Consider the following 27,345-nt stretch of genomic DNA (forward strand, 5'->3'; position numbering starts at 1 on the left):
AACATTCAATATTTCAAAATACACAAGAAAATCCACTTTTACGAATATAGCGGAAATTAATTTAACATATTTCAAACCAATAATGCAAGCATTTATAATGTACCTACCACTAGAAAAAAATGTTTTCAAGCACCAATTGAACTCTTAATACAGTCACTACCTAGGCTATATGACTTAAATAGTCATGACGAAGGCATGGCAAAACAGTGATTGGTAGCTACAGCTCAAGGGCTTTTAGAGTCATACAAGCTTCAGAGATGACCTTAACCAACAGATTGAAAAAACAGTGGAAGTTACAGTCACAGAACTAGATTTGGAATTATGAGGTAGCAAGGTAGCTCAAGAGGGGCAGAGATCATTCTGTGTATCTCTGTCTTCTGTCATGATTCATTGCCTGATAACCTCATCACCTATGGAGAGGATGAGATTGACACTCTAGTGAAATGTTCAGGTGGGTAGCTGCCTCAGGACAATTCCGGATCACCCAGATGGCATCTTGTACCTCCAGCAACCTTATTTACTGTATCTCTTGCAGTAAATGCCCAGCCATCTACATTGGAAAAACAGGAAGGAGACTCGGAGACCGCTTCAGAGAACGTCAGGGCTGTGAAGATTAAAGATCCCTCCAAGCCCATTGTTTTCTCATTTCACCTCTGACGGCCATGACCACTCTAATCTCTCCGTCTGTGTTCTCAAAGATGGTTTTCCAAACTCATACATCAGAAAGACTACAGAAACCAAAATTATCCTGCAGCTAGGATCACACCTTCCCCCTTCTCTTAATGACAGACTACTTTTCTTCTAAATTTTCTCCATTCAATGAAAGTTTCATTTCACACCTCTCTACACCTATTCTGACTTCACACCTCTTGATTGGCCTCTCTTTCTGTCCCCTGCTCCCGACTCTCACTCATCCTCTCTCCCAGCCTTTGTTCTCCCGGTACTTTACCTTTGCTTACTGCCTTGTCTTTCTCACACCTGAAGAAGGCTCCACGGCCAAAACATTGTGTTTTCTTTCTTCTTTTTTCAGCATGGAATAAACCTATTTCTTGTTCCTTTGCACTCTAGTAAAATGGTATAAAACCATTTTGCTGAAGAATGGGTGTGATTTGGAGGTAATCCAGAGTGCAGATTGCTCAAATTGCTCATCAAAGGCCAGTTTGCAGATGTCCTACAGTAGTTTGTTGGAGATCATCTTGACAAAAGAGCCTTACTGTACAGATTTCAGGAATGTTTTGCATTTTGTTCAGATCATGCTTGTGCTACCCATATCAACTGCACAGTGTGAACGAGGCTTTTCTGCACAAAACAGAATCAAATTAAAAGTGTGCAATTCACTTAATATCTCAACGTGGGATGATTTCATCAGGATCAGCTCAGAAGGCCCTTCACAGTTTGATCCCGAGCCCTGTGTGAGACGCTGGCGAAGCTCACATAAGAGGAAGAGGAGGCCTCAGTATACAGGATGGCCAAGTGACACTAATATTTTGATGGTCAGTGACACTGGCTCATAATCTGATGAGTAGACACTCCATTTGAAACTGTATATAGTTTTAATGTTCTAACTTAAAGAGTACATAGTTTTAAAGTTTGAACAAAAGACCAATCAGCCATCAGAGGTCAGGCACAATGGAGGAGGGCAAGAATCAGGCAATGAAAGAGGACAGACCTAAAGGCACAGAACAGAGGACACAGTAAGTCTTTTTTATGTTAATATAAACTATTTTGTTTCTGTAATTTGGCAACTAAAAAAAGTCATTTGGCTCCTAAATGTTTCATTTTAGGAGCCAGTGGCTCCCAACTAATTTTTTTAGTCTGGAGCCCTGACACCCGAAGAAGGCTCCACAGCCGAAACATTGTATTTCTTTTCTTTTCAGCACGGAATAAACCTTTACTAGTTCCTAGACACTATTATTACCAGTACCAGTATCTGGGAGATTATAACATCCCAATTAAACAATGTACTAGCTAAAAATATAAGTTACTTTAATAAATAAATGTTTTTTCCAACTAATAAAAAAATGGTTTTAGGGTTTTTGTTGATTTTGATTTATTTCCAAAATCAAATACTATGAAATTACCTGTAGTCATGCTCACAACAATGTGAACTACTGTTGTATTTGGGCATGCTTAATGCTATTTTCTACAGGTAATCAGTTCTGGTTTATGTTTAACTGAATAGTCAGATTGTGAGATCATTGTTTGCATTCGTGCTGACTACAATTAGAAAACTGCTGGCTTAAAAAAAATCTATTCTTCAGTCACAATACATAGACACAGTTCATACACACTATACAAATGAGTTCAATGTTAATAAAAACAAATGATCATATCTAGTAGGTATGAAACCCTCATTCAGTACTCCCCTTAACTCAGTTTTCCAATGTAGTCACTTTAGCAGAGAATTATTCAGAGACTTGAATCAGAGAAAAAGATTAATTAGATAAACTGCAGATCTACAAACTAGTTCTCTGGTTTAGTTCTCTAGAACAAAAAAAAATCAAATAATTAAAACCGAATAAACACTGTCTTGTTTCTTTGAAACACAGCTCCCCATTCAGGGTGGTAAATTATACTCTGTAATGGCGAGAGAAAATTATCTTGTATTGCTGTCTGGATATACTGGTTTAATCTACAGAACTCTGATCAGAGCCACCTAATTTACTGTAAGACACCTTTGCATGTCACTACAGAAAATGTCTCTAGGGTTTATCATTCTTTTTTTTATTCTAATAACCCACACAAGTTACCTCCAAAATAAGCAGACAAAAGATATCATAATGTGTTCAAAACTCACTTTAGCATTCATTACATTATATACAGTATATGTTAATGATGGGTTGGATTGCAAAACAGTCTTTGAAAAGAATATTTGGATAGATCCATAGATTGAGTGCACATGGGAGTATTTCATTTTTACATATGGAATCTCAATTAACAGCACTGGATTTTGAGGCCAGTTAATTCAACCATAAATTGATTTACAATTTACTAAAAATCAAGGGATGGTAGGTGGCAAACAAAACCAATGCATTAAATGCATTATGAAAATAAGGGTAGTTCAACAGGATAGGGGTCCCAATTCTTATCCTGCAGAACTAAACACCTGTTGACATTCATTCCAGCCAAGTTTAATTACCTAACTGAAGCCTTCATTTAACTAAGTCCTTGATTAGAATTTTTGCAAGTACTTACAGTTGCACACTTAATACTACATAGTAGAAAATGGACTTAGTAATGTAAAAAAACCTCTCAAAATGTTTCAAATCTAAGTACTGGAGTTTTAGGCATCTCATATAAAAGAAATCAAATTTAGTGAAATGCAGTTTAGTTTTGGTAACAATCCAAACCACAATAATAAGACCTATACATGGTTGTGTATATACAGTGCCCTCCAGAATTATTGGCACCCTTGGTAAAGATGAGCAAAAAAAACTATGAAAAAATGTCTTTGTTGTTTATCAGCTTGATTTTACACCAAAAATATGAGAGAAATCTAACCTTTCAGTGAGGTAAAATTATTCAAAGGAAAAAAAATCCTTTTAAATTTTTTTTTTCTCAAAAACACGTGTCATAATTATTGGCACCCCTGCATTTAGTACATTGTGCACCCTCCCTTTGCTAAGATAACAGCACTGAGTCTTCTCTTATAATGCTTGATGAGGTGAGAGAACACATATATAGAGATCTGAGACCATTCCTCCATACAAAATCTCTCCAGATCCTGCAGAGTCCTTGGTCCTTGCTTGTGGACTCTCCTCTTCAGCTCACCCCACAGGTTTTCAATGGGGTTTAGGTCAGGAGACTGGGATGGCCACTGCAAAACCTTGATTCTGTGGTCAGTGAACTATTTCTTTGTGGATTTGGAGGTAAGCTTTGGATCATTGTCCTGCTGGAAGATCCAACCACGACCCAGTCTTAGCCTTCAGGCAGAGGCAGCCAGATTTTGATATAAAATCGCTTGGTATGAGTTCATGATGCCATGTATCCTAAGAAGATTCCCAGGGCCTTTGGAAGAAAAACAGCCCCACAACATCACAGATCCACCACCATACTAAACATTGGGTATTAGGTTCTTTTCTGCATGACCTTGACTCTTTTTATGCCAAACCCACCTCTGGTGTTTGTTGCCAAAAATATCTATTTTTGTCTCATCTGACCACAGAACCTGGCTCCAATCAAAGTTCCAGTGATGTTTAGCGAACTCCAGGTGCTCATGTTTGTGGTTTGATGACAGCAGAGGCTTTCTTCTGGCAAGCTTCCCAAATAGTTCGTTGGCATGGAGGTGGTGTCTAATTGTAGTTTTGAAGACTTGGTGAGCCCAGGATGCAACCAACTCCTGCAATTGTCCAAATGTTATCCTTGGAGAAAGTTTTGCCTCTCGAACCATCTTCCTCACTGTGCGTGGGCAAAATACACTTGCGTCCTCTTCCAGGCAGGTTCATCACAGCTCCAGTTGTTTAAAACTTCTTATTTATTGTCCTAATAGTGCAGATGGGTATTTTTAGGTGTGAAGCTATTTTTATAGCCATTGCCTGATTTATGAAGGTCAACAACCTTTTGTCTCATTTCATTTTTGTATTCTCTGGTCTTCCCCATGTTGATGGATGACTAAGAGTGTTTGGCCTGCATGATACCTCATATTTATGCCCCAGTGAAACACGAAGTCAAGGATGACCACTTAAGAGTTCCTAAAGACTCGGGTGTGCTTAAAAAAGGTAAAATATGAATTCGATTCTGTTCATAGGAATTTCTAGGGGTGCCAATGATTGTGACACCTGTGTTTTTGAGAAAAATGTTTATTTTTTATAAGGATTTTTTTTCCCTTTGAATAATTTTACCTCACTGAAAGGTTAGATTTCTCTCCTATTTTCAGTGTAAGATCAAGCTGATAAACAAAAAAGACATTTTTTCATAGCCTTTTTTGCTCATCTTTAGCAAGGTTGCAAATAATTCTGGAGGGCACTGTAAAACAAGTCCATAAATTATGCAGTTGTAGCTTATTTTGATTTTGAATTCTAATTCAAGAAACTGTAGTGCCCAATAAGACAATACATCACACACAAACTAAAAATAAAAAGGCTATTTTTAGGCTATAAAAAGGGTATAATTTTAACTATCAATTACAGAAGCATTCTGTGAAGGGGTCACTTTGGAAGGCCTTGTGAGAAATTGGTTTCCAAGACCTCATGATTTTCAAAAATAAATCAGTTCAATAACAGCTATCATAGGAAGAAACCTGCAAAAATCATCATAAGATTACATAAGAACTTTAATATGTTTATAAATAACTACAATTTTAAGATATTGTTCAGCTGCTTCATAAATTACTCTTCAAATCTGCACTTTTTATAGAGTAAATTAGAAAGTGAAGGACACGGTGTACTAAGAAATTAATGTACTAGTTTTCCTAGGATCATTAAAATTATTTTAAAATCGGCTTTTACACAGTAGTTTTTAAATCAGATTCAGTAGTATTTCTCCTAAAGGTCCAAATGTAGTTGTAATAAAAATAATGTTCTGTCTTTTTGCTAGCTACTGAACCGTTTTTTTCCCCTGTGGAGCCTCCAAAAAAGTTTTCTTTTCAACAGGTGTTGAGTTTTAGTATAAGAACTGAATATAGCTGCTATATAAATGCACACATGATAGCAGCTGCAGAAAGCTCAGAGCTTTATCAAATGTGACCATACGTATTTAAAGAAGCCCTTTGTTCAATTATTTGGGGTTGGCTGCAGTTGTTGGGCTTTCTTTGCACACATCAACTTAAATAAGACTTTGAACTAAATGACCAGCTGTCTTTTAATATCCTCCCTGAAGTGAATACTGATCCACAATCAAACTGAGAAGCTATTTAAAACATACATTTTGCCAAAGGAGAAAAAGAACAGTGATTGTCAATTACTGCATTATCAGATTTAACTGGTTAATCTTATCTACATCCAGGAACATATATTGCTTGTTTATAAAAATGTGCTAAGAAGGAAAAGAAAAGTCTTAACCTTCATAAAAGTTTAAAAATGTCCTGTTTTAAATATAATCTGAATTTAAACTAAGTAATATTATACAGGAATTTGCCATTCTTGTATTTCGTAAATAGTTCCACTGCTCCACTAACACTTATCATGGAAGACACATGATGCACCAGGGCTTGAAAATCTGAACCGATTTGGAAACAAAGGAGCTACAATATTTTATATAATTTGTTCAATATCAGATGCATGATAAAACATGCTGACCAGAAGTACTCACATGTTTCTCCACATCTTCTCCTATGTCCCTACTGTTCTTGAGATACCTGGTCACAGCACTGGCCAGTAGAATGTCAAAGGCCTCTAAAGAGGGTGGCACACCTGTGAAGTAGAAGATCTTTTTGGTTACACAGAGAAGGAAAACCAGACCTCTTAGCTTTATTGTGGAATAGTTATAATTCTAACATTGAGGTAGCAAGTGATAAAGAACGGATTTAATAATGTGGAATTTAGTTAAGATTTCCCATACAGGTTCTCACAGACTTTTCGTTTTGAACTATACACACACTCTGTGTTAAGTAAGGGTTCTGTTCTGCAAGTTTTTACCTGACCTGAATCTTATATAAGGTAGAAGTCACCATTTCTTAGCCATTGCATGTACCTGTATATAAAGAATTTCAGTTCATGATATTGCAGCAATCTCCCTTATTTTTCTAGCTGCATGTGTGAGTAAGAAAAGGGGGACAGAAGAGCAGAAATTCAGGCTCAATAGTGTTTATTGTTAACAGGTATGTGTGCTAATCATGACGGAGAATAGAGAACAGAAGCTAGCAGAAGCTGGAGGTAGACACAAAAAAGAAAACTTCCGTCTTTATATAGAAGGAGGTCTGTATAAATGTCGGGGAAATAAGTATGGCATCCACAGCATAACTTTTATATTCTCATCTCACTGAACCACATTGCATTACACAAGAAGCAAGAAGATTAGCACTGCTCTGCTTCATCCTGTTTGAATTGTTATTATTTGTAAGGCAGGGAGGCAATGTTCTCAAACTTGTTGAGAACAATGTTGTTAAACTTGTTTTACTGTCTTTCAAATGAAGATGCCAGAGGAAATCTGAAATTCAAATCTCCATGCAGCTGTTCTTTGTAAGTCACTGCTGTTGTCTTTTTTCATATTTTACATGAATACCACTTTATACCATTCTGGAAGTTACTAAATTTTTATTGTAAAACTTACATTGCAGTCTGCTGTTGTCAACAGCTTTCTGCTACTTAGAGCAGTTCTCACTATGACCATAAGTCATTAAAAGGTACAATTTTACGGATTTTAAGTCCATAGACGTTAATGCAGCACAAAACCAAGCAAACAACCCTGCCTATATGTCACATACGTTTTTTGGGTATTAAGAGGTATCTCATTCTTCTTTTGGGACTCCTCCAGGATTCTAGGTTTTACTTGTTATTTATACTGCACATGCTCATCATACTTATTAGATCGTTCCATCACCTCTTCAATGTCCTTTCAAGTCTGCCTCTTCATTAATCACCAGGCATTTCAGTATTCCCCACAGTGTCGCCCAATTCACCAATCCTTATTCACTAACTCAGTCAAGCACTGGAGTATTCAATTAGCCTCACTGCATGTCACTGAACCACACTCTTTGCATAATCTCGTCTTTTTCATGTTGTATAGAAGCACAAACCAACATCAGCCACACATTTTATTAATCTGTGCCTGGGCAAGTTGTGGTTTCAAACAATCACACACTACCACACATACCCACTTAATTTCCCACATCTTTTTTTTTGTTTTTCAGCAATTTAGCCAATTTGCAAAGCAAAAACAACTACATAATTACAAAGGTATGACAACTCACCAACACACATTGTAGATCTCCCTGATTAAGAGATACAATTTGCACCCCTCTATATTTTTAAGAAGAAATTCCTAAGAAAACTATACTGTATATAGTGAAATCTTTTTTAAAAACACATTAGTAAAAATAGCACTCAGAATTATTTTGATGAATTTGTAATTTGGTAGGACATTTTCCAAGTCTGAAAAACAGTTTTAATTTTCAGTGACGTCTGCAGGATTCACATGACTGTACAATTGCTTATATGTTGGAACTCGGAAACCAATAAGCCTAATTTTCATTTAAATTGGATGTAACATTTCAGATAAAGTTTTAAACCCTGCAATAAGGGATAAATATTTTAAGAAATCTCAAAAGCCTATTATGGTTGGTAATTTATAATAAAGTGCTTCAATTAGTATAGCTTGACAGAAATTAATATTCTGATACTCCCCTCTGCTCCACTAACACTAATCATGGAAGACAGATGATGCACCAGGGTTTGAAAATCTGAAACCAATTTGGAAACAAAACAGCTAGAATATTTTTCTAAAGATCACATCACAAATAGAGAATACAGAAAAACCTGAATTTTGAGACACTGTGAACACATTTGTATGCTAAACGTTAATACACAATTAGACAGTTTAAGCGTAAATTAAGCTATGAAGCTAGAACTTGTTCATCAGAATATACCTTCTGTGACCAAATAGATATTGCCACGCACAGGGTTCTCTTATTGTATTGTGACAGTATGCTCATGATCATTATACATTACCTCCATTAAGCCCATTCACAATGTTATCCTCAGTTAAAGGTGATCTTTGTAGCTTGGATGACACGCTTTCAAGTCGTATCACAGCTTTTTCTAGACGTTCCATTAGGCCTTCCAAGTCAGACATTGTGGATACACTGCAAAAACAAACATGGGATACATGCTGTTCATTACAATTATCAACACACATACTAGACATTAAACTTGTACATTCGTGTTAAAGTACACAAGGCATCTTCTAAATATTCTCTCATGCGTTACACTAAACACAGTGTGTCCATAATAAAATTGGTTCACAAAAAGACACTTACAATGATAAAAAATTATCAGAGCATTCCACATTCAAAACCAAAACAAATTTCAAATCACACATACTTCCAATGTAGAATGTACAGTTCAGTGTTAGCTCTATTATAATGTAATATAGTATAATGTATTATAATGTAATGTATTATAATGTTAGATCTTATGGATCAAAGATTTTTCTTTACCTACCTTTAACAGACAGCAGAAAACTCTGGATTCTCCTTTTTTATAAAACACACTTGAATCACTTTTAGTGCGATTCAATTTGTCCTCTGTTGAGTTTTAAGTGTCATAGAAAATATGGTTGTCACACACCTCCGATAACGCTCTCACAAACAGTTGTCACATGCATGGCGTTTTACATTAAAAACTTAAGTTTAATGAGTCAGTAAAAAGTTTCAAAAAGTCAGTTTTCTACCAGAAGCCTATTAAGACAAATGAGCCCCCTTCAAGGATTTCTACAACAAATTATATAAAACATTTCATTATCTTGTTTGTGAAATATAAGGCACTGTTATAGTCTGATTTTATCATTCAAAAGACAGGTTCTAAAAGATTTTAGATTTTCTATTTTTCTAGTTATTTTTCTTGTTTCTAGTATGCTCTAGTGAATGCACTGAAATGAATGGCAACAACAATCCAACTACAGAAGGATTAAACTTTTATCTGGGCTTCACCATTTCTATATTGTCTATATATGTATACATGCTATAGACACCCTCAAAAATACTTTTTGATACAATGTTTTTGAAATTATATCCAAAAACTGAAAAGTCTTAAGAGACATTTTCAGTTTTCATTTAAACCTTATTGAGATGTGTTATTAGAGTTAGGGAGTTTTTCTTTGTGTCATAACATTTCCTTAGAGTTTGACTACTGACGGTATGGAGAGGAGCAAAACATAACATAAATGGTGAAGAGCTTGTCTAGGAAGCACTGCAGTTGTTCTGGAGTGTAGTTCTGGCAGGTATCAAGTATGCTTAATTTATGATGGAGCTTTTGAGCTCCGGCAACTCACAATTTGAAACTATTGAGACTCCAGGTCCTTGAAGCACAGTTCCAGTACCTCCTTATCACATGAAAAATTTAATAAGAAAGTTTACAATTTAGAAATTCTATTAAAGAAGTCATCATTTTATGATTTGAACTTTAAAGAAAACAGATCATGACACAGAATTTAGTGCTTTGCTGCACTGACATGCTGCATGTGTAGACTTCGACATGGTCTACAATGGGTATGGAAGAGGAGTGGCGACAGATGTATGTTAAAAATCTGTATTTTGGCATGCTAAGTAGTTACTCTGCTCTGCATGGTCGGCGTCCAACTTCTTAGAAGGACTAGCAGGATTCAGCTGCACAAGATGAAGCTGCCCTTTATACTCACCATCTGTCACAACTACTGTTTGAATTTTTTAATAAGGTCCTCGGATTGGCTCTGGCATGATTTAGGTAGCTAACCAACTTAAGTTTTTTGAACAAGCAGCAGTAGGAATAGATGCATATAGTGTATTTTGATCTTATAAAAACAACAACTTTATTTTATAAAAATATCTCAAGTATCTTCTCAAAGAGCTTTACCGGAAATAAAAAATACATTTAAAACAATGATGATAAACTATTGTACTGTATATAGCACTGTTAAAACAGGCTTCTCAAAGTGCTTTAGAGGACAGAAAAAAAGCACACAATGAGAGGAGACAACAGAATTACACAATTGCAATAAGGATTAGCAATACAGTAGGAAATCAAAGGGATAGACATACAGTAGAACCAATTTAAATAAAATATAATGGAATGATTTCAGTCTTGATTTCAAAGTGCTCAGGTAATGTGACTCTCTGATATCCTTAGATATATAATTCCAGAGCTTTGGGGGTTAGCAAGAGAAAGGCTAGTCACCCATAGTATGTAGACGGACTTCGAGGAGGTGGACAGAAGACCAGAACTAAATAAACAAAAGTTGTGAGGTGGGGAGTAGGACAATAATAAGTCAGATATGTACTGAGGTACCGAGCCATGTACAGCAATTTAGGTGAGCATGATGATTTTGAAGTCATTATGAAACCTGGTTGGAAGCCAATGAAAGGACTCCAGGACACAATATTTTGCACATGTGAGTCACACATCAAGCTTGGATCAAATATCAACCCCAAATTCTTCACTTTAGATTGAAATTTAAGTACAGTCTTGCAGCAGTTTAAATAAAGGAAATTGTGAGTCATCCAGTTATTTATAGCAGAGATGCAATTAGACAGTGGAGAGACAGCCATTTAAGTGTCAGGTTTAGTATGGAAGTAATGGAGGGCAGCAATGCTCACCACTGCACCACCGTGCCACACCTGGTCTTAAACACTGCTCCTAAATTAGTTCAAATGACTGAACCATCGATATAAGTGTTAGCTTGATTTGCCTCAAATCTATGGAGTAGATTTGAGTATCATCACCATAGAAATGATAATTAGGCCATGGATTAATGTACAGTGGGTATAGAAAGTCACTACCCATTTCTAAACATTCTCCTTTTGTTGCCCTGAAGCCCAAAAAGAAGACAAATAAAATCAGACTATTTCCAGTTTCATTTACAAATTGTACCTTGCAACATCCAAGTGAAAATAAAAGCAAAATTCCTGAAAAAAAAGTAGAATAAGCGGGTTGGATAAGAGAACACCCGACTGAGTTAATACTTGGTGGAAGCACCTTTCGCTTGAATTACATCCTTGGGCCTGTTTGGATACATCTCTACCAACTTTGCACACCTAGAGGGAGGAATATTTTCAAACTCAGTCAAACTGCACGGTGACTGTTGATGGACTGCCCTCTTCAAGTCATTCCAAAGATTTTAGATGGAGTTTAGTTCCGGTCTCTGATTAGGCCACTCCAGGACTATGCCAATGCTTTGGCAGTGTTATTTGGGTCATTGTCATGTTGAAAGGTGAACCATCTTTCCATTTTTAACTTCCTGGCTGAGGACTGCAGGTTTTCTTCAAGACTTTGCTTGTATTTTGCACCATCCATCTTCCCATCTATCCTGACAAGTGCCCCAGTCCCAGCTGAAGAGAATCACCCCCAACAACAGGATGCTAGCACCACTGTGCTTTACTGTAGGAATGGTGTTCTTTGGATGGTAAGATGCATTGAGTTTTCGCCAGATGTACCGTTTTGCATTCCGGCTAAAAAGTTAGATTTTGGTCCCATTTGACCACTGTACCTTTTGCCACTTGGCCATAGAATCTTGAAGGTGCTTTTTAGCAAAACATAAACAAGACATGATGTTGTTTTTTCTTGCCACCCTCCCATACAAGCCCGATTTGTGGAGCACTTGTGATATTGTTGTCACATGCACACAATGACCAGTCTTTGCCTCTTGGTAGCCTCTCTGATCAGTCTCCTTCTTCCTCGGTCATCCAGTTTGGAGGGACAACCTGATCTAGGCAAGGTCTGGGTGGTGCCATACGCCTTTCACTTCTTAATGATGGTCTTGACTGTGCTCCATGGGATACTTAAAGCCTGTGTAATCTTTTTATACCTATCTTTTGACTTGTGCCTTTCCACAACTTTATCTCTAAGTTCTTTTGAAAGCACCTCTCCCCCCCCTTAGTGGATTCTTTGCTTTGAAACGCACTTCCAAGCAGTGGAAACCTCTAGAAACAGCTGCTTTTATTCGGAACTAATCAAAATCACCTCAATTAATCACAGGTGGGAGTCAATTAATTTGTTGTGTGATCTGTAAGGTGATTGGTTATTCCTGAGCAAGTTTACAAATGCAATTGTAAGGGGGCTGTTCACTTATCCAAATTAGGTATTTTACTGCTGTAATATTAATCAATTTTCAGAATGTTTTAGAAAAAATAATTTTCATTTGGCTAATGTGGGTTACTGTGTGTAAATAAAAATGGAACAAGCCTAATTTAATTTGCTTTTGTCATACAACAAAAGATACAAATTTTGAAAGGGGGTGGTGACTTTCTATACCCACTGTAAATGTGGAATAGTAGGGGCCCAGTATCGAGCCCCGAGGAACACCAGACGTAACAAGTCGAATTACAGAACTGAGACCCCAAGAGAGAAAAAGTGCTAGCAATCAGTAAGGTAAGAGTTTAACCCTTTAAGAGCAATGTCAGAAACTTCAAACACAGTTTAAATATGAAAAACTAAGATGATTAACAATGTCAAAAGCAGCACTGAGGTCAAGGAGAATAAGGATATGTGGAAAACCAGTTATAGAGGCATAAGAATATTGACTTTTCAGATTTTCAGTTAGGCTTTGATAAAGTTCCCCCATTTTCAAATTACAGGCAGCTGGCAATCAGGAAATATGCACATTTGGATTTAGCATAGGTGTCAATGCTTTTGAGGATTTGAAAAGTCAATGCAATGGACTTCAGAATGAACAACGAAACATGAACCACAGGGGGAAACTACACTAAAGGACCTTTAAAACTGAGCACTGGAGGCATGTTTTTTACCTTAGGGTAGTGGGAGTATGGAACAAGCTATCCAGAAATTTGGCTTGAAACCAATACCCTGGCTTCTTCAAGACATGGCTGAATAGGAAACTTGGATCAATAGGCTATGAACTATTAATGGTCCAGAAATGGTCATTTCTAATCTTTCTTATGTTGTTATTCAACATGTTTCCTAGGAGAAAACTGCAAACATAGTAGAGTGCACTCCGAAAATCTAACTTATACAAGATAAGGCTAATACCTGTAGTTGTTACTATGTTACTGTAGAAGGCTGGGGGTTTTAATTTGCTGTTACAATCAAATATTGTAACAGTAAATTGCCAGAATCCTTGTCGGCTTTTAGGAACCAATCAAACATTTAAAATTTACAGTCTCACACATGGATTTTAAATATAAATTATACAATTTATTGATATAAGCAAACATGCTTAACAAGCAACTACACAATAGAATATGTATCTGTGAACAATGAGCTGCTGTGAACATGAATGCTGTTTATTGACATAGGGATTAAAAAGGTCAGTTAACAACTTCAGAATTCAAATATGCATCAACTCTTACGTGGTAAAGTCTAGTTCGTAGGCTCTGTCTGTCTCATAAAACTAAATCTCATTTACTGTATATTCTCAGACACAAGTAAATATATATTTACTATCATAAACTAAACAACAAATGTGTTTGTAATAGCTCTCTCAAGAATGATGTGATTAATAAAGCTAAATTCAACAATTCATTGTCCAGACATCCTTAATGAGTTTACATTTCGTGCTGGAAAAAAAGTTGGCTGGGTTTCCATAGCAGCTAGAGAAATGAAAGAACTTTTCCTTGTGCTGGGATCAGACAGCTCTGCCAAAGAAGTGTCTTACTGGCTTTGGTCTTTATAACAGTGTGTGCACAGTTTGTCTTCCTAAGGTTCACAAGGTTTTCAAGATGAAAGGGGAACTCAGTTTGTTCCATGCTATAGCTTTGTTCAGAATATTCTGGATGTTGACAAAAAAAGTACAACTGTCTAATTTAATTGATCAAGTAAAAATAGCTGGGTTCATAACATAAAATTTTTTCTGTTTCAGAGAGAATATCTTGAACAGAATTCTGTACTTTCATGACTCACTCTCCTGGCTTCTTGGAGAAAAGCTGAAGTCCTGACTTGGACTGCTTGCAGTCACAGGGTCATAAAAATCAGTTGGTCAGTTTAGAGAGAGATTTTCAAGTCAGTGTGTTTAATGGGAGGACATCACCAGTTGGCCCGCGGCCAAGATGCTATCAGGTTTAGTTCTGGTATCCACCTTACAGATCACTTATTGGAAGATCTTCCTTTGGGTGGTGGATAGTGACATTTGACTTATGGTACTGGGAATGAACCAGCCTGGAGACTTGCTGGAGCTCATCTGCTCTATAGATCACTAAATGTACAGCTTGATACTGTACATTCTATGATGTCTCCTATCAGACGGACCTCTTTAGCCAGATTCCTGTTCATTTAGAGAGAGGCACCAGGCTGGTTTGTCACGGTACAGAAATCTTTAATAACACATAATTCTAAGTGCAATAATAATAATAGGCTTAATTCTAAGTGAAATAAAAGTGTTTAAATCATGGTTTTAGGAAAATAATGAGGGAAATAATGAAGAAGTAATAGATTTCATCCATAAAACAGAAAAACATATTTTTGTCAATATGGTTAGCCATAAAACATTTAAAAAACATTTAAATTTAAATGTAGTTCAGGTGGGTAGCTGTGTAGGCTGCAAAGGAACAAGTAATAGGTTTTTTCCATGCTGAAAAGAGAAGAAAGAAAACACATTTGAAAAAACTAATTTTAGACCTAATAGCATACAATTAAGATATTTTTAAATGACTAATTAATGTTTAAGTTACCTTTTTATCATGTTACTGATGATGGTTACTGGTAAGGGAAGAATTAATGTGAACGCCTCTGCATTTATTGTTATAGGACTTTTGGGGTACACGTCAGGCAGTTCACGTGGGTTTTCTCCAGGTGATCTGATTTCCTCTTGCAGTCCAAAACATACTGTGGTTGTGGGAAAGGTGGCCGTGATGTGTTTGTGCCCATTTGTCTGCCCTGTGATGGACTGGCATTATGTCCATCATAATGCCAAATGGCTTGCTGGGATAGGCTAGAGATCCCATGTACTGCATAAAGAGATTAGAAAATGGATGGAACTAACTATACACAGTGATAGAAACAGCAGTTATCCTCACTGGGGATAAATTATTTTATAGTGCTGGCTTAAGGAAACAGCCATTCCACCTCTCTGGCACATCAGTATCCACAACTCATCTGTACTGAAACAAACTGTCTCTAAATACAAACATCTTAAGATGCTGGCTCCGTGGATAAGCATCAGCTATGTTTGCCTATTCCTTCAATTTATGAGCATCCAACACACAGTTCAATGCTAGCAACTGCACAAAATCTAAAAAAAAATCCTCATTTCAGTATCTATAGAAACATTCAGCAGTAGATATGCAAGGAGTCTGTTAACTTCATCATCTTCACTGGGTAATTTAATCTACACCAAGCAATCTCCAGTATGTTCAGAATTTGGCAGCCAGCATCCTGACCGGGTCGCAGGCAAGCAATCACCTTTGTTTGTCTAACTCTAGTCTTATAGATGTGCTCAAGACCATCTACATTCTACAGGTGACAGTTCCTTCTTTTGTTTTACCCCAAATCTCTGGATTTGTATCCCGTGATATCAGTTACCTACCCTGAGTGCATTTTAATCTAAACTCAAAACCTTTCTTTTCAGAAAGGCTATTTAGTGTCTCTATCTACTTCATTTTCTAACTTCTGCAGCACTTCTAACTGCATGTCTTTCTTATATGTGCTTACTTTGTAATCTGTGGTCCTTATAACTGTTTTACACCTACTGTATTGCTTTGAGATGCTACTTTTAAAGGTGCTAGATAAAATAAAGTTAATTATTATTGTTATAGAGAAACATGATCAAATTTTATCTGGTTCAGAAAAAAAGATCTAAACTATATTGGTTTGTCACTCTTCTCACACCCCTTTGCTAAACAGCTTTGCCTATTTTCTATGCTTGCCCTATCTTATTAGATTTGTAATTATTCTGAAAATCTCCTTCTTGAAATGAACCATTTCTAAATACCTGTTTTCACCGTTAACATCGTGCACCAGCTCTGCAACAAAATATACACTGAGCTCAGCCCGACAGCTGCTGAGTCCTAAGTTCATCCTGCTACCAACACAGAATAAAAAAAATCTTTAGATTTCTATTGTTGTCCTTATTTAGTGGTTCCATTAGTGACAAAAGCTAAATCACTTTCTTGAAAAAAAGTCCTTTATGTGTTGCAAAAAAACTTACTTGTTTTAACAAAATATATTTAGAAATCCTTTCCGCTGGCAATCTACCTGAATACCCAACTATTTCAGAAGCCTTCCACGAAACCAAGTTTTCAATTAAAACCTTATAAGGCTCTCTGACAGAATTGCATGGTTTTTCATATGTGCTAATTAATTATCCCATCAAACCTTCATACCCTCCCTGCCAGAAATGCAGCTGTTTATTCAAGCCCCTCTCTGCCAAATCTACTTCAGGTTCACATGTTCTTTTGTAACACAGCATTCTGTGATTTTTTTTTTAATCTAAGCATTTCCAAGGGATCCTGCATCCCTCTTCTGCACTATGTCTGGTGATGACTCACCTTTGTTCTGTTTGCTCATTTCAAAGTTACACCTGCTCCATTTCAAAAACTTTTTGCTCATGTGAATTTTTGTATTTTTACATTTACTTACAGATCCAGACATTCAAAATGCGTGGAGTACGCTGCGTTAAAACGCGGTAGGTGTGGCACGTCAAACACATCATAATGCGTCATACCGCATCATACCGCAGTTATGATAATAGCATCCAGAATCACCTTGTAAAACCGCCAGGTGGAGCTAATAAAGCTTAATGTCTCATGTACAGCATTTGAGCTATTGCCAGAAAACGCACTGCTGAGGGACAATCTTTTTCTAATTAAGAATTTAAGTTGTATACTCTTTAGACTTTTAATAATTTTAAACTGTGTATTACAGCATGTTAATCATTAAACATTAAAAAATCGATATATTTTATAAAACAAGATTGCTCAGTTGGACAAAAGCACAAACTTCCACCTTCATCATAAATATTTTAACTATGCAGAAATATTTTATGCATCAAAGTCTTTACGGAAGATATTACTAACAGTATTATTAATGAATGATTTTGGACATGCTGTAAGCTCAAAGTATTACCGTGGTCCACTTTCTTTGTAAATGTCTGCATCAGTTTAACTTTTGCGACACGAAAATACTTTATTTTTTCATTGACAAAAAGTAACACCACAGCATCCAATCCGATCACGTATTCGTTTGCAATCATACAAAATAAGTTTTGAGAATCTCTGATTCACCATGCCTATCATGGTTTCCCGGAGATCGCTCATAAACGATATTAATTTAGAAACATAAACATATTATGTAAACTGTACATGGCTGGTATTGGTAGTTTAAATAAAAAATACACACCAGTATTCCACTTTCTTCCTAAACATTTTAAGCATCAAAGTCTTTCATTCTGTTACATACTTTGGTTATTTTGGAATAGTTTTAATGTGCTCCTTCTGACTATATTAAGTTTAAATACTTCATAAAAAGTTATAATGTTTTAACATTTCCCATGAATATCTGCACTCGTTATCGCAGTAAAAAAAACACATTCTTTTTAGAATTTGATTAATAGGGAATATAATATGGAATTGTGTATCTAAAGAAATTGATAACGATATAATTATATTCCTATACTTTAGCTCAAATTATCACAGTAGTACATCCGAATTGAGAAAATCTATATTTTGTCTTAATCCAAATTTCAGCAGCCGGTATTCAGCCAACAATTTAACTTTAAATGTAAAACTTTAAACTGTATATTGTACTGTACAGTACTGTGCAGTCCAAAGATTTACTCTGGGAGGTTGTTTCTGGCAAAATTTGTATCTGGATGAATTATTATACGTGATAGTTTCATGATTAAGGATTTCTTCCCAGAATTCTTTAAATTAAAGGAGGAAAGAAGGGTTATTTTTTCAATTGCCAGTAATCGGAGAACAGCTCATCAATATGTTGAAACCGCACCATGACAGTGAAGTCAGACTGTTGTTTACTATGTTGTGACAATGTTGGGAAGAAGGGTTATTTTTTCAATTGCCAGTAATCGGAGAACAGCTCATCAATATGTTGAAACCGCACCAGGACATCTGTCTGCCTAACTGTATTGAAGTTTATTTCATTGAACTGTTCCGACACCTATGGAGAAACCCAATATAAGTTTAAGGTCTACTTCTTTCACGGTTTTGTTATGAGAAAACAGTCCGAGATCTTGACCGATTTAACTTTATATTTGCCCCATTAAGCTGAAACAGAAATAGAAGACGTTCTTTAGTTAATCTTTTTAGAATTTGATACTTTATATTATTATTATTGTTGTTGTTAATGATATTATTATATATATTATTTTTTTATAAAACCACCAACATTGACACAGGTGCTGCTGCTGTTCATAGCCTCTCAGTAATTTAAAAGGCGCTGAACTCTGCCAGCCTTTGGATTTTTAACATCTTTATCACCTTTGTCTGTCCAGGGTGGGGTCCCCAGTACACCACTATGAGAACATAAATGTTTTCCATCACCATCCCCCAAGCATAACTGTCTATTCTACATAAACACAGTGGGGTGTAACACTCCTAGTCTTTGTGACAAGATATTTGTTGAAGAAGTACAGACCTGTGTTACATAAAGTGGCTGTAATACATAAAAGTTAATTCCAAGCGGAAAAGGAAAGACTCATCGATTTTACTACTATAAATGCACCAGTTTCTGTTTTCTAACTGCTTTATCCAGGACAGATAGTAGTCTCAGCTACACTATCTTAGTTACATTTATTATGATTCTGACAGACTTCTGTATACTTTGACTAATGCTTAAAAAAAGGAACATAATGCATACTGTGGTGAAAGACCCAATAAGCACAGAACATCTTTCCACCTGTGAAAATATTTGCATATGTAGGTTATTCTTATCTGTGTGAAAACAGGAAATACAGAGAGTTTCACAAATTAAAGAGTGGTCTGGAACACTCTTTCTCAAAAAAAGGCGTTTTAATAAAAAAGAGAAGGTTGTGAAAACAGTCATAAATCACCCCGAACAAAATACAATTTCAAAAAACAAGCAGTTTGAAATTATTAGCTGTTACTAATAAGATTGTTAATAACATATTCATATTGTTAATAAATATTAGATACATTATTATAGTTCAGTTTCAGTGGTCTTTTTAATACCATTTTGTTATTTGTGATTATAATGATAATATATACGATTTCGTTTTAAGGCTAAAAAAATCTATATAGTGTCCATGACATCTACTATTTTAGTTTTTTTTTAAAGAAATGTTTACTTGTTAAAGAAAAATTCAAGCCCTGAGTAGGATTCGAACCCTAGTTTCCAGGGTACGAGTCACACACTTAAAGCCATTATGCCATCATGCCACTTGGTAGCTGAAGCTATAGTTGAAAAGGACAGGCAAAATGTTTCCAAGTAATCACAAGTGAATGAGTCAAATTTATGCAGATGTTTACAAAGAAAGTGGACTACGGAAATGCTTTGAGCTATTTAAATATATTTAGATCCTTAAATTAATATCGTTTTTCATTCCTTTACATACATGATTCCATATTATATTCCCTATTAAGCAGATTATAAAAAGTACACGTTTTTGAGGGGGCGTGGCTATGCCCTCAGAGGAGAAGGACGTGTATCTGTCGAGCTCCTCGCTGAATTTAGCAAAATAGGCATAAAAATACAGTCTTTAAACACAAAATACTAATATAACACTCTTACAGTGAAATAATGTCACTTGTCGACTATTTCGGACAAACCCCGCTCGCCCAAAACCAAACAAAAGCGTCAAGAAAGACATGACGACAACAGAGAGAAGGCGAGCAAGATGGCGAATTCACTGCGGGAGACGATACAGTTGAGACTAACCTAATCATAGATCAGATCATGCTGCTGTGACAATGAGTATGTCCTCTCCACGACCAGTGGAGCGCTCTTGTATGGAAACTAAATCCATTTAATCTGCTGGATGATGAATTCAGAAAGTTCCTTAATGAACAAACAAAGCTATACTTACAGTGCAACGACATTAAAGAAATCGATCCTAGGGCAGTATTGGAGGCTTAAAAAGCATACATGAGAGGTATGATAATTTCTTATACGAATAAAAAGAAAAAGGAACGAATCTCTTTGCAATTAGCACTCGAGAAAAAAAAATCAAAATTGGAAGAAGAGTTCTACACTGCTAAATCTGAGATTTTAGGTCACAACTTAATAATAAGATGTTCTATATGGAAGACACCATCTATTTGAAAAGGGCAATAAACCCAACCACCTCCTTGCAAGATTGGCACCATCCAAAAATTTCATTTCTGCCATTAAAGATGAGAATGGCCAGCGAACACTGGAAAATAAGAAAATAAATGGCATCTTTAAGAATTTTTCTTGAGAAGCTATATAGCTCAGAAACGGATAAAAAAACTGCTTCAGGATAGCACTTTTTTTAAAGGCATAGACATACCTCAAGTCAATGATACACAGAAGGAACTTCTAAATAAACCTATCTCCAGTAAAGGGATTAAAACAGCTATCATATCACTACAGTCAGGAAAGACACCAGGACCTGATGGCTATCCTGTAGAATTTTTTAAATAATGAAGGATCAGATCTGTAACACGGCCATCAATAAATCTATTAAAGAAGCTTCCCTACCAGAATCTATGAATATTGCTAACATAACAGTTATTCACAAAAAAGGAAAAGATCCTGAACTATGTAGCTCATATAGACCCATAAGTTTATTAACGTTGATATAAAAATGCTAGCTAAAATACTGGCAACATGCTTAGAGAGAATAATGACTAGCATTATTGACCCAGACCAGACAGCGTTTATTAAAGGAAGAAACTCATTTAATAATACCAGGAGACTGTTTAACATAATGCACCATCTTGACCAGCTACAGGTTTCAGGCCTCCTTGTGTCGATGGATGCTGAGAAAGCCTTTGATAGAGTAGAGTGGGAATATATGTTTGATGTTATAAGGAGATTTAATCTGGGTGAAGAGTTTATCAAATGGTCTAAGTTATTATATAGTGCACCTAAAGCCACAATACAAACTTACAGTCTCATCTCCCCCCCATTCAGGCTGCACAGGGGCAGACGGCAAGGGTGCCCCTTGTCACCCTTGCTATTCGCTATAGCAATTGAGCCATTGGCTATATATATTAGATGTAATCCAAACATCAAGGGGGTCCAACTGGGGGGGGGAGACATCATAAAATTATGCTGTATGCTGATGATGTTTTAATGACAGTAACAGACCCTGTTCACTCCCTACCTGAAATTATTACTGGTATAAAAGTGTTCTCAACCATATCAGGCTATAAGGTCAATTTCAGTAAATCTGAGATTATGCCTTTGGGGAACATGGGAAAAGGAGAACCCGCCTATATTAAACCATTTCACTGGAATCCTAAAGGTATCACGTACCTTGGGATTCAGGTGACCCCCAAAATCTGGCATTTATATTCTGTAAATATAAGACCTCTCCTAATATACTTAAAGGAAAACATGAAACGGTGGACAAACTTACCAATATCTTTCCTGGGCAGAATTAACCTGGTAAAGATGATAATATTACCTAGACTTCTCTATCCTCTATTTATGATATTCACTCCCATGACTAAAGCTGACATAAAGGATCTGAATAAAGTAATATCAACATTTGTATGGACAGGAAAAAAATCAAATATAAGACTTTGCAGTTACCCAGGGATTACGGTGGATGTGCCTTGCCGAATCTGAAATAGTATACCTGGGCAATACAAGCAAGAATCCTCCAGCAGTGGATTCATGCACCACCAGACTCCACCTGGGTGGATATGGAGGCTGAACTCGGTAAACCAGCTTCTCTTGTAAACCTCTTAGGCAGGAAGATGACTAATGTACCTCCACTTGCTAAAAAGAACCCTTCAATAATAAATGTACTGAGAACATGGATCAAGATAACTAAATTCTTAAGTTTTCATCCCTCTCTTTATGTGCTATCTTCAAAGGTGGGCAACCCGGACCTACTACCTGAAAAGACAGGCTCCCACTTTATGGAGTTTTTAATGAAAGTTCGGGAGGAATGAAGGCAGCGAAGCTCATTCGACACAGCTGCTGCAATTCCCACTAATTCTGATGTAAGCAACCGGTCTCCATATATACCAAACATCACCCTCTCTTCTTCCTCGTTCGTTTTCTGCATGGCTTGTTTTCACATAGCCCAAATCTGTGCTTGCTTCTCGCGCTACCACTTCTCATGGATCTACAAATCTCCTGCTCCAAAGAAGACCTTTTCGGCAGTGCAGGGGATTCCCCTACCCCTCTCATCCAGTCCGCCCCCCCTGCTCCCCTTACCTCTGTCCCATCACCTACATCATTTGCCGTGCCAGACCAGTGCCACTCATCTCCCAGCCAGTCCTCACAAGATCCAACTCCTCGCCGAAGACTGCGTTCCGCCGTCGTAGTCCCTCTCTCATCACAAACTCAGCCTTCCTGTTCCTCTACGGCAAAGTCTCCAAATAACCCCCGCTTCTCACTAGGTCATCCCCGCCGCCGCACTTCACGCACATCGGCTCCCCCTTCTCCTGTATCATCTCTCATGACTTCCAACTGGACCGTAGCAAGCCTCCAGAGGATACTTCGAAAATATGGCGTCCGTTTTAAAAGAAACGCTTCCAAAAAAGCTCTGTTTTGCCCGTACCTAACTGCAGTCTACACAAAGGAAACCTCGGCTCCACAGCTTCCCCCAGCGCCCTCTGATGACATCACCTGTGCCGCTGCCCCTCATCCCAACGTGAGGATCCCAACGCTGCCTGCACCTCTGCCTGTCGCATCTTCCGTCTTGTCTTGTCCCGATATATCTGTGTCCGTGTCTCTTCCCCAACCAATCCATACCTCTGCTGGACAACTGCACCTAGCCTCTTCCACTCAGCCTCCTTCCCTTAACTCCTTGCTGCCGAGTCCAAGGCCCCAGGTTCACGCCCCTCCCCCAGCCCCTTCTTCTCTGCTTAATCTAATTTCTGCACCCCCCTCTGTCTCTACCTCCGGTGTCCAACAGGGCTCCTGCTCCGCCTGCTTGGTGCCTTCAGCCCCGGTTTCTTTTCTTTCGGCCCCTGCTGCTGTCTCCACGACCCAAAGGTCATCCAGCAAACGACCCTCAGCTCACCAACAGGTGGCCCTTACCCTCCCACACCCCCTGACGTCTAAGACGACTCGACAACCTCCTCTGTTCTTCACGCAGCCTTCACCCCTATTTCAATTCCTCCTCAACAGTCTTCGGCTTCATATCCCAAACCACCGAGCTTCAGGCCCTAGATCTTTCTAACCCCTCCTACCACAATTTGTTTTCCACTCTTCTTCCCTCCTCATCTTCTCCCATCCCCTGTGTCCAACACGGCATCAGTCATCTCACGCCTTTGGCCCCGGATTCCAATCTCCCCTTTACTAGGGACTTTTCTCTCCGAACAGCTGTTCCTCTCCCAGTTCCTCCTAACACACTAAAGTTTAGTCCTCCTCCCATCCCCCTTTCACTCCGGCAGCAAATTCTACGAGGTGCAGACATCAATCTAGCTCACCTTCTCTCTTCCTCCACTTACAACTCCAATTCTAGGACAGTCGACTGCGGCACGATCTCCATTACTCTCAAATCTTCCAACCCTCACTCTGCTTCAGTCCTTAGAATTTCCTAATTCTGTCTGGCTTTCAGTATTTTTCGCGACATCATGTGCTCCGCCTTTCCCAGCTGTCGTCAGGAACTCGATGAATACATGCACATTGTCCTCAATTTATCTGTCCGTTTCGAGGGCTCCCTGTTCTACAATTATCATAAGCAGTTCTCGGCCAAGGCCGCTGCCTGCCCACTCCAATGGAATCAGCGCACCTACTGGGGAGCCCTCAACATCGAGCTTTACTGCCACACTTTCGCCAGCGTCAGAGCTCTTTCCTGCGACTTCTGTTCCTCCCCGACACATTCATCAAATCCCAGATACCATCTGCAAGCTTAACCCCAACTCCACCCCTTTTCCCCCACAGCATCAATTTTCCCTCCAGGTCTTCTTCAAACCTTCTCGGTCCAAAGACGTTCACGATCGGAGGCCAACAAATCTGCAACAACTTTAATTCCTCGACATCTACCTCTTCCCTTTGTCGCTTCCTTCACATTTGCAGCTTCTGCGGCGAAGCTCATGCTCGCTCTGCCTGCCCACACTGGCCCTTCCACACTCGCTCCACTTTCAGCGTTCCCAAATGACTGGCTTATCTGTCTACCCCAATTGATATCCCCGCTCTTGCTTCTGAACTGCTCCGTCACCCCGATCCCTCTTCCACTCACATCTTACTCGACGGCCTTTCCTTTGAATTCTCACAAGGCCTGTGCACACTTCCTTCTTTCCCTCTTCTTTTGCAAAAATCTGCAATCAGCTACCGCCGATCTCCAGTCCGTCGATTTCTCGCTAGCATCTGAAGTTGAGAACGGTTTCATGATCGGCCCACTTGACTCTCCCCCATTCCCTGCATACCGCATTAATCCCATCGGTATAGCGGTCCGTAAGTATTCCGGTAAAAAACGCCTTATAATCGACTTGTCAGCCCCTCATAATTCCCGCGTGCCAAGTCTTAATAGCCTCATTCCCAGCTCAGAATTCTCTCTCCACTATGCCCCAATTGACCACGCCATTTCTCTCATCAAAATCACAGGTCCGGGTGCCTGGCTTGCTAAGGCCGACATCTCTAGCGCCTTTAAAGTCATGCCTCTCGACCCAGACTTCTGGTACCTCTTCGGAGTTTATTGGCGGAAGTTCTTCTTCGCAGTCCGCCTAACTTTCGGATGTAGGAGTAGCCCAAAAATTTTCGATACCTTAGCTGAAGCTCTCTGCTGGATCCTCTTGAATAACTATAAGCTTCCTTTTCTTGTCCACCTTCTCGACGATTTCCTTACCATAGATTTTCCCCACGCCCCACCTGCAAGAGCCTCCTCCACACTTATTTCCGTTTTTAGGAAACTAGGGGTACCTCTCCCCATGGACAAAACAACCGGCCCCTCTCATACCATTCAATCCCTCAGGATCACCCTCAATTCCATCAATTTCTCCGCCTTCCTGCCTCGCAACAAGATTGACGGGATCCAGATGTATATCTCTACCTATTGTTCTGCCAAATGTTACACAAAGAGGGAACTTCTCACTCTGCTCGGCCACCTCAATTATGCCAAGTATATCATTCCTCAAGGACAGTCACTCATCTCCTACCTTCTCAACCTCACCTCTTCCGTGTCCTCTCTTTACCACCACGTAAGTCAACTGCAAATCAGAGGTCAGGCTTTGGCAGCTATTCTTGGCCAACTGGAATGGCATATCTCTCTTCTACAATGACCTCCTCTCTGATCCTGAGGATATCCAGCTTTCCACAGACACAGCCCACTCAGTTGGTTCCGGAGGCTATTACCAAGGCCAATGGTTTGCGGCCCCTTGGCCTCCTGAATTCTTTTCAATCCCTCTTGCCGACCAGTCATCGGCCTTATTCAAAATATTTCCTATTGTTGTTGCCGCTTTTTGGGGCTACAATTGGAAACAAAAATCCGTCCTCATTCATTCAGACAACTCCACAGTAATTCATATAATCAACAAAGGAAGGTCTTCATCCCAATCTATCATGAAATTTCTCCGCCACCTTATATGGATTTCTCTCACACACCAATTCATCCTCGTAGCAGCTCATATTCCAGGCCACCTTAATGAGATAGCTGACTCTCTCTCTCACTTTCAATTTCAGAAATTCAGGAACTTGGCACCAGATGCAAGACTGAATCCGTGCACAGTACCTCCCTATTCGGAACTCACGTTCCTCTGAATCATCCCTTCCATCACTATCTCCAGCTGGCCCAGCAAACTATCCTCTCAGGGATTACCCCTCGAACTCTCGGTTCTTACTGGACTGCCTGGAAGGGCTTCCAATCCTTCCACCTCTCCGCAAACATAAAATTCCCTTCTTTCGATATTCTCACCATATCATCCTTTGTTTGCTATTGTAGAAACTCACTCAAAGTACAGGTATGCACCACCAAAGTATATCTCTGCGGCATCAACTTCTTCCATAAACTCCTTTTCGGCATGACCTGTCCATCCCTTATCCACCCTCAAATTACTCTCCTTCTTAAAGGCTTTCAGCGATCTGAAAAACCACGTCCGAACCAGCACGCACCACTTACCTCAGACATCCTGGAATCCTGCATCTACGTTCTCAGGGCTGGTTACCACTCACCCTGGGTCGACCGCACTCTCGAATCATTATTCTTGCTAGCATTCTTCGGCTTCCTGAGATGCTCCGAACTTAACGCTGCTTCCCCATCCTTCGATCCTTCTTCTCAACCCTGTTTATCCGACATCTCTATCTTATCTTCCGATACATTGACCTTCTATCTTAAGAAAAGCAAAACCGACCAACTCAGGTCCGGTACCCTCATTTATTATTTCAAACTCCGTTCCTACATAAGCCCATACGAGCCTTTATCTCTTTATGCGCATCTTCGCACCTCTGCTGGAGCTTTACCTACCGAGCCTCTGTTCGTAAATGAGAAGGGCCTTATCGTGACCCGCGACTGGTTTCTCTCTCACCTCCACGACGTCCTTCTAACCGCCGGATACCCTCTTGATTGATTCTCCGGTCATTCCTTTAGATCAGGGGCTGCTTCCTCTGCCGCTCGCCAAGGCATACCCGAGTATCTCATCAAACAACTCGGCCGTTGGTCCTCCGAGGCTTATCACGCATACATTAAAACTAACTCTGGTATCCTCAA

The 27,345-nt window shown here is 38.6% G+C and overlaps 1 protein-coding gene and 1 pseudogene across 1 annotated transcript in view; one reads left to right on the plus strand and one right to left on the minus strand.

Annotated features, from left to right (window-relative positions):
- The window catches only part of cap2 (cyclase associated actin cytoskeleton regulatory protein 2), a 101,913-nt gene that overhangs the window by 65,885 nt on the left and 8,683 nt on the right, over positions 1-27,345 (minus strand). The window contains exons 2-3 of the mRNA XM_088929402.1: positions 8,607-8,740; positions 6,250-6,350 (exon numbers count right to left, since the gene is read on the minus strand). Of these exons, the coding sequence (XP_088785528.1) occupies positions 6,250-6,350; positions 8,607-8,730 (225 nt within the window). The 5' untranslated portion in view covers positions 8,731-8,740. The remainder of the gene's footprint in view (positions 1-6,249; positions 6,351-8,606; positions 8,741-27,345) is intronic.
- Positions 23,152-26,399, plus strand: LOC148822714 (uncharacterized; annotated as a pseudogene).

This window comes from Atractosteus spatula, chromosome 12 (genome assembly GCF_055471065.1).
Source record: "Atractosteus spatula isolate fAtrSpa1 chromosome 12, fAtrSpa1.hap1, whole genome shotgun sequence".
NCBI lineage: Eukaryota > Metazoa > Chordata > Actinopteri > Semionotiformes > Lepisosteidae > Atractosteus > Atractosteus spatula.